Source organism: Ursus americanus, chromosome 23, assembly GCF_024610735.1.
Source record: "Ursus americanus isolate L20-20 chromosome 23, mUrsAme1.1.p, whole genome shotgun sequence".
Lineage (NCBI taxonomy): Eukaryota > Metazoa > Chordata > Mammalia > Carnivora > Ursidae > Ursus > Ursus americanus.
In genome coordinates this window covers 3604954-3617904 of record NC_142149.1, presented here as the reverse complement: position 1 = coordinate 3617904, position 12951 = coordinate 3604954, and the positions used below count along the sequence as shown (strand labels likewise).

Sequence of the window (12951 nt, the reverse complement as noted above, 5' to 3'; positions counted from 1 at the left end):
AGGACACGCGTCCCACTAGAGACGAGAGATGAGAAAATGACCGGCCTGCAGCCCTGGGGCTGGCAGGTGGCCAGGTGGGACCGGAGCCTGGGGGCGCTCTCCCTAGAGCAGCGGCAGGTAGTGGCGGGGGGAAGAGCCCCGAGGTTAATTCTTACTGCTGGCGCTCTTCCCAAGACCAAGTATGGGAAACAAATCCACCTGTGGGCCAGGATCTGTACGTAAAGGTCCACCTGCCCGTCTAACCCCTCGGGTGTGTTTGCAAGCCCAGGGGCCCAGCCAGCCAGCAGCTGCCTTCGGAGCCCCCCAGCGGGCCCCCGCCTGCCGCCGTGGCGCACCTCTTCTGTCCCAGGCGGATGGCTTTTAGTTCGCTGCCATATTTGTTTTTGATCCATTTGATTCCCTGCAGCTGGGCGTCCACGATGAGGGGCCAGCGCTCCGTGTTGCACAGGATGGTGGCATTCTCAGTGGACATGCGGTCGCTGGGGAGGCCCTGGTTGTTCCAAGTGGCCACGTCGGCGTCATCCGTCAGCAGGCTCAAGGGGTCCAGACCTTCCGTGATTGGGATGGGGACCTGCCAAGAGGAAGTGCTTGTTCTTAGGAGGGGTGATGCGGCCTTCCTTACTGCTCCACGGGAAACGGCCCTCCAAGCGACACAGCAGGGCTGTGGTTAGACCACGGACGAGCCACGCGGTCTGGAAGACCACCACTCGCAGCGCCCTGATGGAGCACTTAGGAACCCGCCAGGAAGGGCATCAGCATTGGCCAAGCTGGTAGTGGCCAGAGCGTCCGTGACTGTGACGTTTGGCTGGGTCTCCCCCCCACCTCCGGAGGACCTCCCCAGATTTCCTGAGTGATGAATGCAACCGAACCTCTTACCTTTAACTGATTTATATACGGGACCCAAAATTTCTCCATCAGCTCATTTCGGTATTTCTTGGTGAAGTAACCCACGTAGGAGACAAAGGCGGAAATCAGCAGGACGTCCCCGCACAGAGTGACCCCCTGGCTTTTGAAGTTCTTCACCGATTCAGCCCAGCGCACGTTCTCCGATGCTAATCCCCCTACCAGCCTAAATGTGAACACGAGGTCAGTGGGGTCAAAGGCATGCTGGAGGGTCGCACCCAAAGCCCGGGAAGCAGCCTCCAGCTCGCAAGGCGAGGAGTCTGGCGTTCCACGTCCTGCATTCACCGCGCGCTGTGACAGTGGAAGGGGACCACCGCTTTAGGGAAGCAACACCAACGCTCTCTGGAGGCACCTGGCGCCTGAGCTCCCCTGCCCCAGCCACGTGCGCCGATGTCACCTCTGTGCCGACCTTATCAGAACGTTCACCACACGCTAAAGCTGCTGCCCAGACACCTCTGGGCTCAGGCTTTGGCTACTGGAGTCCGGGTAGTGGCCACAGTGGCCACGGGACAACGTGGCATCCAGAGGGCACCTGGCCCCATGTGGAGTGGGGACTGCAGCGTAGGCATCACGTGGCTCGGACCACCAGCCTGAGAACTGGCCCCTGGCCCCAGATGTGACCCCACCAGTCTGCGATGTTTGTAGAAAGCACGGGTTGCCTGATTAGGGCCCCTGAGGTCTGTCCTTCGCACACCCGAGGAGCCCTTGCTTCCCAAAGACCAAAAGACCGCTTTGCTTTCCTTGGCAGGTACGGTCAAGTCCCTCAAACCCAGGACGACGTCCACGCCCTGCTGGAGGCCGTTGTCACGTGGCCTGGGGATCTCCCAGGGTCCCCGTATCTCACTGACGACAGCCTGTCAGCGGTTGCCAGCCCACTGGGTAGGAGAACGTTCGAACAGAAGCCACGCCCTAGCACTGACCCTACCCGCGGCTCTGTGCCAGGCTCCCAGTGCTCACTTTCGAAAACACATAAAGAAAGCTCTGAAGCTGCGCTGTCCACGTGTGGCTGGTGAGCCCCTGAAAGTCACGCGTGGCTGGTCTGAATTGAGATGTACACGGGGATTCCAAGGACTAGCGTGAAAGTGTGCACGAACCCTCTCAGCGGTCGTTCTCACAGCGATCACGTGTTGAAGAGATCGCATGTGATCACATCTGGGCTCAGTAAGGTACGTTATCAAGGTGGGTTTCATCTTTGTATGGTGCTGCGGGGGCAGCAGGACAACGTAGAAAAGATGCGTGTGGCTCGAGCCGCGTTCCCGCTGGGACAGCGCTGCCCTGGAGTCCACAGGCATCAACGGACCATGAAGGGCCGCGCTGGCGAGGCCCCAGAAGACCACACCAACCCAGGGTGCGGTGACAGCGGGTACGAGGCGAATCCGCCCTAGGAAGCCCCTGTGGATGCCGCCTCCCACGCAGGTCTGGGCACGTCTGGGTTGGGGGTTCCGTGCAGCCAAAGGTCACGGGATGTGCAGGGGCCCACCACGGAGGGCTTCCAGCTCCCAGAGGTGGGGACGCTGGCCGACAGTTGGTCAGTGGGTCTCTCCTCCTGACTGTGCAGGCAGGGGTGCTGCTGCCTCCTGCCCCCCGGGGCCCTTCCTCCTCCTCCAGAGGCTGTTCTGCGGCCCGGCCCCTCCGGGGCACTGAAAAGGCAGGAGGGGTGTCCGCGGGGCGGGGCGAGCTACCTGTTGGCCAGCGAGATCACCCTGTTGGTGGCGTCGGCCTCTTGTTGGCACTTGATCTTCTCCGCTGTTGCCTTTTCAAAGGCCGACGTGAGGTTGCTCAGGTTGGCGTTGAGTTCCTGGGAAAACACGGAGAGGCCAAGAAATGGGGCGGCGCGGGGCGTCCCAGCTCCCACAGGAGCGAGCGCGGCGGGGTCTCGGGTGGGCGATCGGTCCCTGCGGCCGCCTGGGCTCCTCGCGCTGCTGAGTCATTCATGGGGCGGCCGCGCCAGCCCTGCTCTGCGGCCCCGACCTGCGGCACCGGTGCCCTCCTCCGTGCGGTGGCCGGACTTACCGCAATCTTGTTTTTGATCCGCGAGAGCTTCTCCTGCGCCTCTGCCAGCTCCGCGTTCGCCTCCTCCAGGGCCTGCCTCTTGGGGGCCACGTCACAGTAGACCTCGTAGAAGCGGACGATGTTGATGCACCAGGAGCACAGGCCCGCGGCCGCCGTGGACTTGGAGCGGATGAACTCGGGGTCGAAGGTCGGGTTGCCTTGGTAAGGTCTGCAGAGGGAAGAGTGGGCACTGGCGGGCTCCGCAGGCCGCAGGCCTCCCTGGCGTCTCCCCCTCCAGCCTTCGGCGCGGCCTTGGCCGTCATCACAAGCAGTTACGAGGGGAGCATAGTGAATTGGGGTTTTTTTGGGGGGTATCTTCAAGATGAAGAAAAGAATGAAACCCAGAATTCTTGCCCCAGAAGTGGAATTTGGGGTGTGAGGGGAATGTGTTCTGGACGAAGGAGGGAAACCAGCGTTCCTTGTCCTCTCTGTTCCCGGAGCTTCCTATAGCTGGTCCAGTTTTCATTCTCCAAAAACTCCACCCGTAAGCAAGAAAACTGGGGTTCGGAGGGACTCAGCAACGTGCCCCGAGGACACCGGACAGGGGCCGCGGGTAAGCGCTGTCCCAGGAGCTTCCCAAATGGGAGCTCCTGGAGCCTGCTCGGCCTCGGCACATGTCATCACCCCATGTCGCTCTGGGGCAACAGTCCCAGAGAGGCTGACATCTCTCCTAACATGACCCAGCTGGGGGGGGGCAGTGCTGGCATGCACTCGGAGCCCATGCCCCAGAGACCCGCACCCCCTCCACGGTGCCACCTCCGCCCCCCGGGGATGCCACGGCCCCAGCATGCCGAGGAAGAATGCCCGGAGATGCACTTTAGATCCTTCTGGAAGCCAGTATTTTAAAAATGACAACGTCATTAAGCATAACGAACTGCACTATCTGCAGAAAGAATTTCGAACGGCTGATTCCAGGTAATGATTGATAAGTGGTCTGAATTCGGGTTGGGAGCACAGCCCATCATTCCTCCCTCTGGTTTACTTCGCACTTTGTTTAGGTCGATAATAAAACGGGTTTGCCTCTTTCAGCGCACGTCAGACACGGGGGGCGGGAGGTGGTGTCCAGGAGCCGGGAATCCTCCACTGTGTGGGCGGAGCCACGGACGCTCCGGTCCATCTGCCACGGGATTGCCTGACAGTCCCAAGTCGGGCTGCTGACGTAGCAGGAGAATGTCGTTCTCGTCGCCCGGGTCAGCTAGACGGCGGGCCCGACGTTGCTGTGTACACACGGTACCGCTTCAACTGCGCGGAGACCAACCCCAGCAAGGAGCCCCTCGGCGGGAGGCCCCGGGGCATTTGTCCGGTCTTGTCCCACACCCGCCCCGCAGCCACACTGCCCACCCGCGAAGAAACCACACCTGACGTAGCCTGAGCTAGTGCACGCCCACAGCACACACGTGTGCACGTGTATGCATGTACAGAATGTGTGCATGTGTATGTAGTGTGCACGTGTATGCATGTACAGAACGTGTGCACACGCGTGTGTGTAGCGTGCACGTGTATGCATGTACAGAATGTGTGTGCATGTGTGTATGTAGCGTGCACGTGTATGCATGTACAGAACGTGTGTGCACGCGTGTGTAGCGTGCACGTGTATGCGTGTACAGAACGTGTGTGCACACGTGTATGCATGTAGTGTGCACGTGTATGCATGTACAGAATGTGTGTACCTGTGTATGGTGTGTGCACGCATGCGTATGCATGTGCAGAGCGTGTGTGCATGTGTGTGTATGTCAAGTGTGTGTGCGTGGGTGCGTGTGCATCGTGTTTGCACGTGTGCACAACGGCTCGGGGGGCCCTGGTGGCCTGTCTCGTGGTGCTGTGGGCCCGCAGCTCCCACCGTCCTGTGGGCCGCCTGCGGGGTTGCTAGACCCTCCGTGTGCTGTGTGGGGAAGGGGCTGCCCGCCTGCCCTGATCCTTCAGGTGGGGGAGGCCGAGGGCGATGAGGCGCCCGGGGGAGCTGGGACCACGCTTCACCTGGACACCTGGCCTCCGGTGCGGCCAGATCTCCCCAGGCCGCTGCCTCCCGCTGTCTCTGGGGTCCCACTTGCTCCCCCGCCCGCCCTGGCGAGCGCAGGCTGCCCTTGGGAACGGGCCGCCGGCTGGGGCGGGCCAGAGAGGACCCGGCGACCACGCAGCGCTGGGATATCCTGAGCTCCCGGCAGAGCAAGAAGCCAGCTAAAGCCCGTGGCGCGGCCCAGCCCGGACTCACTTAAATGCTTTCAGGCAGGCCTCGGGGATGTGCTCCTTGTCAAACTTTTTCAAGGAGTCTAGGAAGGTGTCCACTTTGCCCATCATGATTTTTGCAGCTTTCCAGCTCTTGTCCTTGGGGATCTTGCCCCCGGGCGCAGTCAGGATCATGACGGCGGCCGTGACGTTGACCACGGCGTCCGGGGGGGACCCGAAGGACTTCAGCTCTGTAAGGTTGTTCTGCAAATGACAGACAGGAAGCAGCTGAGAGGGAACGTAGCCCTGCGTGTGGGACCCAGAGGCCCCGTGGCGACCCCGGGAAGCTGCTGAGAGCCTGCGGCCACCTGTGCTGACTCCACGGCTTTTTCCTCCCCCGGGGCTGGTCCCGTTTCTTTCCTTTCCTGCGCTCACCTTATTCAGAGTGTCGAGAGCTTCCTGCGCGGCCAGGAGGGCGGGCTCTGCCTTGGCCAGGTCCGTTTCACAAGCCTTTTGTTTCTCTGTGACATTCTGGAAGGCAGCCACACGGGAAGGATCAACTGTGCGGGGGGCTGTGTGCAAGTGTGTGTGCGTGTGTACGGGGAGCCCTGGGCAGCAGCAAGGGAGCTCGGACAGGCATGAGGAGGGTGGTCTTCCCCCCCGATGCCCACGCACAGAGGCGCGTCTCCCGTGGCGTGTCCCCCATGGCGGCAGCACCGCTGTGCTCCCCTTCATGCCCGCGTGGTCCCCGCCCACCGCCTGGAGCCCACCTTTCTCCTCCCTGCCCCTCTGCCCCTGCCACCCAACACTCAGGTTGGAAGAAGCCGTGCTGGGGCCGCAGACTTGGGACCCTGGAACGGGAACTGGTCCTTCTATGGGCCCCAGCTTCCGGGACTGGAGGGAGAACCTGGGGCCACGTGGACCCCATGCTGCTGGCTCTGAGGCCTTACGGTCTCTTGGTGCCATTGTGTCATCTGTCCACAGTGGGGCACTTCGGAGGTAGAGCTCGCCCTCCCCTAAGAAAGGGAGCGCATCTCCACGCACGCACGCGTCCCCTCCTTGGGGCAGGAAGAACCTCTGAGCCCCTGGGTGCCCAAGCACAGAGACCAGCAGCAACTTGGTAGCGATCGATGAGGAAGAGCCTCGTGCCGAAGAAGGCAGCAGGGGCTGGGGGCTTTGCCGGGCTCGCAGGAGGGAGGACAGAAGGGACAGGGTCTCTGCAAAGCACAGTGTACTCTAAGGACAGTGTGGGGCACAACCGCAGGAATGGGCACAGAAGGTGTGGACATGGCCAGTCCTGGAGCCCCCCTCCACACCCACCCCCTGAGGGGGCCTCTTCTGGATGCAGGGGTCGGAGGGGGACGGGCACCGGACGTGGACAGCCACGTGTGGCATCAGAAGTCAGGTCACAGTTTGGGGTGCGGATGGGGGTCTCGGCTCAGATCCTGACTCTGCCGCTGGCTAACTGCTGACCACGCTGGGCCTCTGAGGGTTGTGGGTGTGCTGGTTATAAGGAGGAAAGGAGGGGAGCCCCTGCTGCTCGCCTGGCCCGCGTCCTCCTCCAGCACCTGGTGGCAGCCGTCGGACCCCTTGTCCTAGAAGCCACTTGCTACCGTGCAGCTGCCTCTCAAGAGAGAGCAGACCATTTCTGGAATTCTCTTCGTTCAGACACGCACACAGCGCACGACTGGGGGCATCGAAGGCATTCAGGGAGGGGTGAGGAGAAAGCCCTTCTGGCGGGCGCCCCTGCCCCCCGGGGGCCAGTGACAGCACCCCCAGGGACTCCAGGGGCAGCACGTCTGAGGACCAGAGCTCTGGTCCGAGGCGGGCTCTCCAACCTTAGTGTGCTCGTGGGTCGTGGGCATCTTGTTAAAATGCAGACCTGAGAACCTGCATTTCTCACCAGCTCCTGGCAGTGCCGCCACCGTGGCCTGGGCACTGCGCTCTGAGGAGCCCGGCTCTGGGACGGACATTTCTCTAAAACAGCCCTCCTCTGAGCCTGGGCCTTGTGTGTGGAAGCGGAGGGTCCCGCAGGTTTTGCGTGGGGCTGGAGCGGTACTGAGCGCTCGGGGGAGGCCTGGCCCAGCAGAGCCGTGAGCGGCGGCGCTCGGGAGCCGTGCTTGTCTGCCCACCTCGTTGATGATCTCCACCTTGGCCTCTTCCTCGTCGGCGATGGCTTTCTCTTTGCTGACCTTCTCGGTTTCCACGCCCACCACGTGGATCAGCTTGTCCGCATTCTCATTTTTCTGTTTGAGTTCGGCCTCCTGAATTGCCAGTGTGGCTTTTAAATTATCCACCTGGGGGAGGAGACACCAAGAGATGGCCAACGTGCACCCCGGCCACCACGCACGGGCTGGGGGGGCAGCGCCGAAAGCTTGGGGACGGGGCCAGGCCACCCTTGTCGTGCTGCCCGTGGTCGTGCCAGGCGGGAGCTCGGGGAAGGAGTGGGTGGTAGGGTCGCTATGCCGCCCCATTCTTGATGGTTTCTCCCACAAGGACACCCTTCAGTCGCCGTAACAGGACCATGTCTGGGGGGATTCATCTGGGGGAACAGAATCAGCCTGCTTGGCTGGGCTCCTCCCCGTTTATTTCTGTGTGAGCTGTCTGGGTGGGAGCAGTCCTGCTTGGCCCCTCCAAACTCTGTCTTCCTGGGACACCCCCTACCATCCTTCCCCTCCACGCTCCCACGGGGTGGCCTTGATCCTTGCCACACTGCCTGTGGTGGGGGCGAGCTGGCCTGGCTCTGGTTCAGTGGGCTTGGTATCCTTGGGGGCAGAGGCAGGGCGGCCCCAGCTGTGCGGGGCCATGACTCGGCAGGGAAGAGGGGGCTGTTTTCCGGGCTCCTTTGGAGACACCAAGAGTGGGCAGTGAGGGTGATGGGGTCGGGGCTCCAGTAGGGAGGGCTCTTAAAGCCAGGCAGAAAACTGGATGGCAAAAGCCTTTCCATCTGGGCACCACAGCGAGCAAGGCGTCTGGGAATGGCCACGTGGTCATGGACACACTTGCCCGATGCACAAATCCCACCGGACTTGGGCCCCCACGTAAAGCACAACACAATGACATCAGCATTGCCAAAGCATGTTGAACCCATTTTTTTATAGTAAAACCCACACGTTCTCTGTGGTTTGAGAATGGAAGTTTCTCCAAGGTGGGAGTCCTGTTTCTCTTACTTGGGGGAAGGTTCTGGAACCTGCCGGCAGAGCCCCTGCCTTCCCTACCTGGGACGCCGTGCTCTGCAGCTTCATCAGGCCGTTCTCCAGCCTCTTGATCTTGGCCACCAGCTCCATCCTCTTCTTGGCCAACAGGTTCTGGTAAAGTTTGATCTGCTCCAGGAAGGTTTTCGGTGTGGTATAGTTGTAACGCCTCTCCGTGGCCAAGTACAATTTGGACATCTCGTTGACCGTTGTGTGCACATAGGACATGAAGAGGCTGATGGAGGCCTTGACTTCTGGCTGCAAAGGCGAGATGGCCATTAGTTCCCCGTTTCCTGGCGGGAGGGAGCGACCCCACTCCCGCCGGGGGGAGGAGGCTGCTGGCCACGGCGATTCAGCAAGCTGGGGTTTCCCTTCCTCACCGGGACCCCGGCTGAAGCACGTGCCCTCTTTCAGCCTTGGCCGTTCAGCCTGCTTGAGGCTCAAGACAGCAGTGCCTGGGGAGGCTGTCCTGGGCACTGGTGACATTGCTTCGCCACGAGCTTGGCTGAGCACCGGGGACAGGGCACCGCGTTATTCCTGTGATTCTCTCTCCCCGACTCACCCGCTCGCATCCCTGGGAAAGCGCAGGGCCTCACGGCATTTTGAGTAACCCGGCGATCCAGCAACCATTTACTGTGTTTCCTACGCTGGGTCCTGGGGTTTAGCAGCTCCCTTCCCACACTAGGGTCACGGCCACCACCATCTGGGCCGCCCCTCCTGCCTGAGGGCTCTACCCCGGGAACTGTCCAAGGGATAGCCACTGTCGTTCGAGTTGGGTTGGGAATGTGTTCATCCGTTGCACGCTTCCTCTCGGGCACCTACTCTGTGGCCCTGCCTGCTGCCAGCAGTGGGGCCATTCCCCGATCTTAGGAGGCTGCTATCTTGGGGGCTGGACACCCACATCTGTGCCCCCCGGTGAAACGTGGGAGCTGCAGTGTTCCTGGGAGGGGCCCGTCCCACCTCTAAGACTAGGGGGAAACGTTAACTTCAGGCTTGTTTTATCCCAGTTCGTAACCGAACGTGTGTTCACAAGAAGTAAAACGTGATAACCAAGAGTGATTTACTACAGGGCTGCTCATCCCTCCCATTGCCTGGGTCAGAGTTTAATGACCATTTCGAGGCCGGCAATTAGCTCAGACAGTGAACGTGGGCACCATCTCTTGATGCAAGAAACCCCCAGTACCCATCATACTGGTCGTGGCCTGTAACAGGGGCAGGTCGAGGGTGAGGGAGCGGCCCTGGGCGGAGCCGTGCTGGAGCCCGGGACAGGAGCAAGCGCGGTGCTCCCATCGGCCCCAATCAGGGACTATGTTTCCGCGTCTCTCAGTCTGTTGGCACATTGGCATCAAACCTCCTGACCCGGCCCTTCGGGGCAGCGGCTGCAGGGGTGGGGCACTCCCAGCTGGTTGAAATGGGTGTCCCCTGGCCACAAAACCAACAGCCAGCCCCTTGTCTTTGTTTATAATTTTGTTCACTGTGAATTATTTAGCATTAATTGTGATTTTTAAAAGTATTGCATTAAGACATCACTGGTCTTGATTACTGAGGTCACTCCTCCCCCCCCCCTTAAATTCTGCATCAGGGCCAGTCCTCACCCGGCTCACCCTTGTCCGGGCCCTGGAGGCAGAGGGTGTGGGGTCGCTCTGTCGCAGGCGGCAGGCCCTCCCCTCCCGGCTCCGCGAGCACCAATGACTCACCTGAATGCCCTCGGTTTCCTCGAGGAAGCGCGCGCTCACGGACACTAGGGCGTCTTCTGGCCACTCGTGGAACCAATTGATGGCTGTGCAGTTGACGACGGCAGGGAATTTCCTTGCCCGCACGCGCAGGATGGAGCCCACGGGAGAGAAACACAGGATCACCTGGAGGCGGGACGCAGAGTTGCTGCTCATGGGGACGGTGGTGCTGAGGGCCCAGCTCACTGGGCAGACAGCTCGTTTGGGAGGAAAGCTCCCTGTCGTCTGTCTCCATGTGTCTGCGGAGTGCAGCCCTCGTTCTGGGTTTCCACCACAACTGAGGAACGTCCCGCTGACTTCACGCCTCTCGAAAGAGGTGGGGGAGTGCAGAGTGCGCCCCAAGTCTTCTGACATGGGCCCCGAAGAGGGGGAAGAGAAAGGCCGGGTAAAGGACAGCGTGGGGAGTGGGGCCCGAGGACAGAGAGGGGTACAATCCCTTCAGCAGGGCCGGTTCCCAGGGACATGGGGCCTCCTTCCTCCAGGCCCCCAAGCTGGGGACTCATCCCCAGACAGCCTGGGACTCCCTGGGACCCCACTGCAGACGGTGCCGTGCACAGGCCCTGACGGCCCTTTTGCTGCATCGGGAATAGCCTCAGCCGGGCGGGCCCCTCCTCGTTCTGCAGCCCCTTCTTCCCGGGTATGGCGGGGGGCCACTGGCAGCGCCTGTTCCACGGAAGAAGGGCCGAGCCGGGCACTGGGGGAGGAGCCACACAGGGAGCACCCATCAGGGCCTCCTTCGGCCCCCAGTCCATACCCAGGGGTGGGACTCTGTAACCCAGACAGGGGAGACGAAGAGGGGACCTGTCTTATTCACATGGAGCAGGGGCAATGGTAGCCAAAAGGTTCTAGAAGAACTATGGGGGGTGGACCCTCCCAGGGCGCAGCACCACGGTGGGGGGCAGCTGCCCCCACCGGACGCTGAGGAGAAGAGAGGGCTCCAAAGCACCCTCAGTCCGGCAGGGTAGGTCAGCCCCGTTTCCCTACGAAGGAGCGCTGGAGGTCGAGGCGCAGTTACTCATCTGTTTAAACTCGTGTGTGGGGCGTGTGTGTCTAAAACACTTCAGTTGGCTCGTGTCCCTTGGGCAGCCCCATCCTCTCCTGACGTCCTTCCACATGCGGACGGGCAGCAGCCCCCCGCTCAGCCCAGAGGAAGGACGCGAGCCCCGCGCTGGGCCCGGGGTGCTCCCCGGACGCCGTGAAGGCGGGAGCTCCTACCTTCAGCTGCCTGCGTACTTTCTCAATGAAGAATTTCCAGCACGCCTCCCGAGTGTCGGTCATGCCAAGGGACTTCACTTGTGGTCGCATGGAGGAGATGATGTTCTCCACCTCGTCGTCCATGAACAGCCCCGGGATCTCGCCCGAGGCCAGCAGGTCATTGATCAGCACCAGAAACTGCTCCTCGGCCACCTGGGAGTCCGTCATCAGGAACACCGACGGGACGTTCTTCACTGCTGACTTTACGCACTGCGCGCTCAGGTCAACCTGGACCCAGGGAGGACAGGCTCAGAGTCTGACAGCCCTCAGCTCCGCAACGCACGTGCAGGGTCGGTAGAAGGGGGTCCGGAACCTCGGGCTCACTGCAGCCCACGTGTCCGTCAACCGACAAACGGACAGACGGAATTCGGTCTCTCCATAGGCTGAATTATTATTCAGGCTTACACGGGAAGGACATCCTGACTCTCGCTATAGCATGGCTGGGGCTGGAGGACGGGGTGCCGAGTGACCTCAGCTAGTCCCCAACGACAGATGCTGTAGGAGTCCACTCGGGTGAGGTCTCTGGAGCAGCCAGAGTCACAGAGACGGAACCGGGGGGGGGGGGCAGCTAGCGTGGGAAGAGGAAAGGGCTCTGGAGACCGGGGGTGGTGGTGGTGGTTGTGAAACACTGTGAACGTACGTAGCGCCACTGCCCTGCACGGTTACAACGGTAACTTTTGTGTTAGGGCTGTTTTACTACCAAGCAAAGAAAAAGGAAAAAAACCACAAAACCTCAGAGACCCTAAAAGAGGCCTCGAATACACACACCACGGGCTCGTGTCTGGACCTGGTCCGGGGTGAGCAATCCCTACACGAGCGAGGCCTGTCCCGTCCCTGGTAGAATTTAAAGAAACAGCCCCGCGGAATAGCGGCGTGCTCGTGCTGGAAGAACACGTGAAGGGCAACAGCAAAAAGGACAAAAAGCACGGCACATGGCAAGTATGGATAGCTGCTATCCTCCAAGAATGCGCCAGTGCACGCACGCCGACGCAGGTGAGTGTGCAGAACGTCTGGGGCAGCCGTCCAAGGAGTCACATGCGTGTGCGGGGCTGGAGGATTGCTCTCTGTCACGTCTCACTTTTCCGTAAGCCCCATGGGCCTTTGCAATTGCTTCTAGGTACCCCGAGCGGCTCAGTGCCGTTTGGCCCATCTCCCTGGCGTCACCGAAGTCCCTTAGCGAGAGGCGACTGCGGTGGAAAGCAAGCCTCAGCTTCTGTATTTTTGGCAGGTCAAGAGAACAAAGGCGAGGGGAAGCCTGAGCTTGGAAGAGCAGGGCCACGGATGGGGTTCGAGCAGCGGTGCAGGCCGGCGGGGCCTCAGGGCTGAGAAGGAAGGTTCTCCTTGTCTGCAGTCCCACTGAGTCCGTGGTTGGAGGCGTACAATGCCAGGGTCCGCGGTGCGTCTCAAGCCGGAGTCCCTACTGCACGTGGGGCCCGCCGTCCTCCCAACCCCGCGGTGGAGGGCAGTGTGACTGCAAATCAGAAGTCGGCTTCTGGCAGGTCTGCAGGATGCTGCCGGGGGCGCCCCCCGCCTGCAGCTCGAGCTGCTGGACAGAAAAGCTGCCAAGTCCAGATTTCGAGTCTGGTCAGACTGGCTGAGGTGTGTGAAGCTAATTGTACAGTTGTCTAGGTCAGAGTGGAAGTTTCTGG

The 12951-nt window shown here is 61.3% G+C and overlaps 1 protein-coding gene across 1 annotated transcript in view; it reads right to left on the bottom strand.

Moving 5' to 3' along the window:
• DNAH17 (dynein axonemal heavy chain 17) overlaps positions 1-12951 on the bottom strand; it is a 95206-nt gene that overhangs the window by 19527 nt on the left and 62728 nt on the right. The window contains exons 54-63 of the mRNA XM_045813910.2: positions 11264-11530; positions 10013-10174; positions 8340-8573; positions 7254-7418; positions 5557-5652; positions 5168-5385; positions 2917-3124; positions 2586-2701; positions 877-1069; positions 336-571 (exon numbers count right to left, since the gene is read on the bottom strand). Of these exons, the coding sequence (XP_045669866.2) occupies positions 336-571; positions 877-1069; positions 2586-2701; positions 2917-3124; positions 5168-5385; positions 5557-5652; positions 7254-7418; positions 8340-8573; positions 10013-10174; positions 11264-11530 (1895 nt within the window). The remainder of the gene's footprint in view (positions 1-335; positions 572-876; positions 1070-2585; positions 2702-2916; positions 3125-5167; positions 5386-5556; positions 5653-7253; positions 7419-8339; positions 8574-10012; positions 10175-11263; positions 11531-12951) is intronic.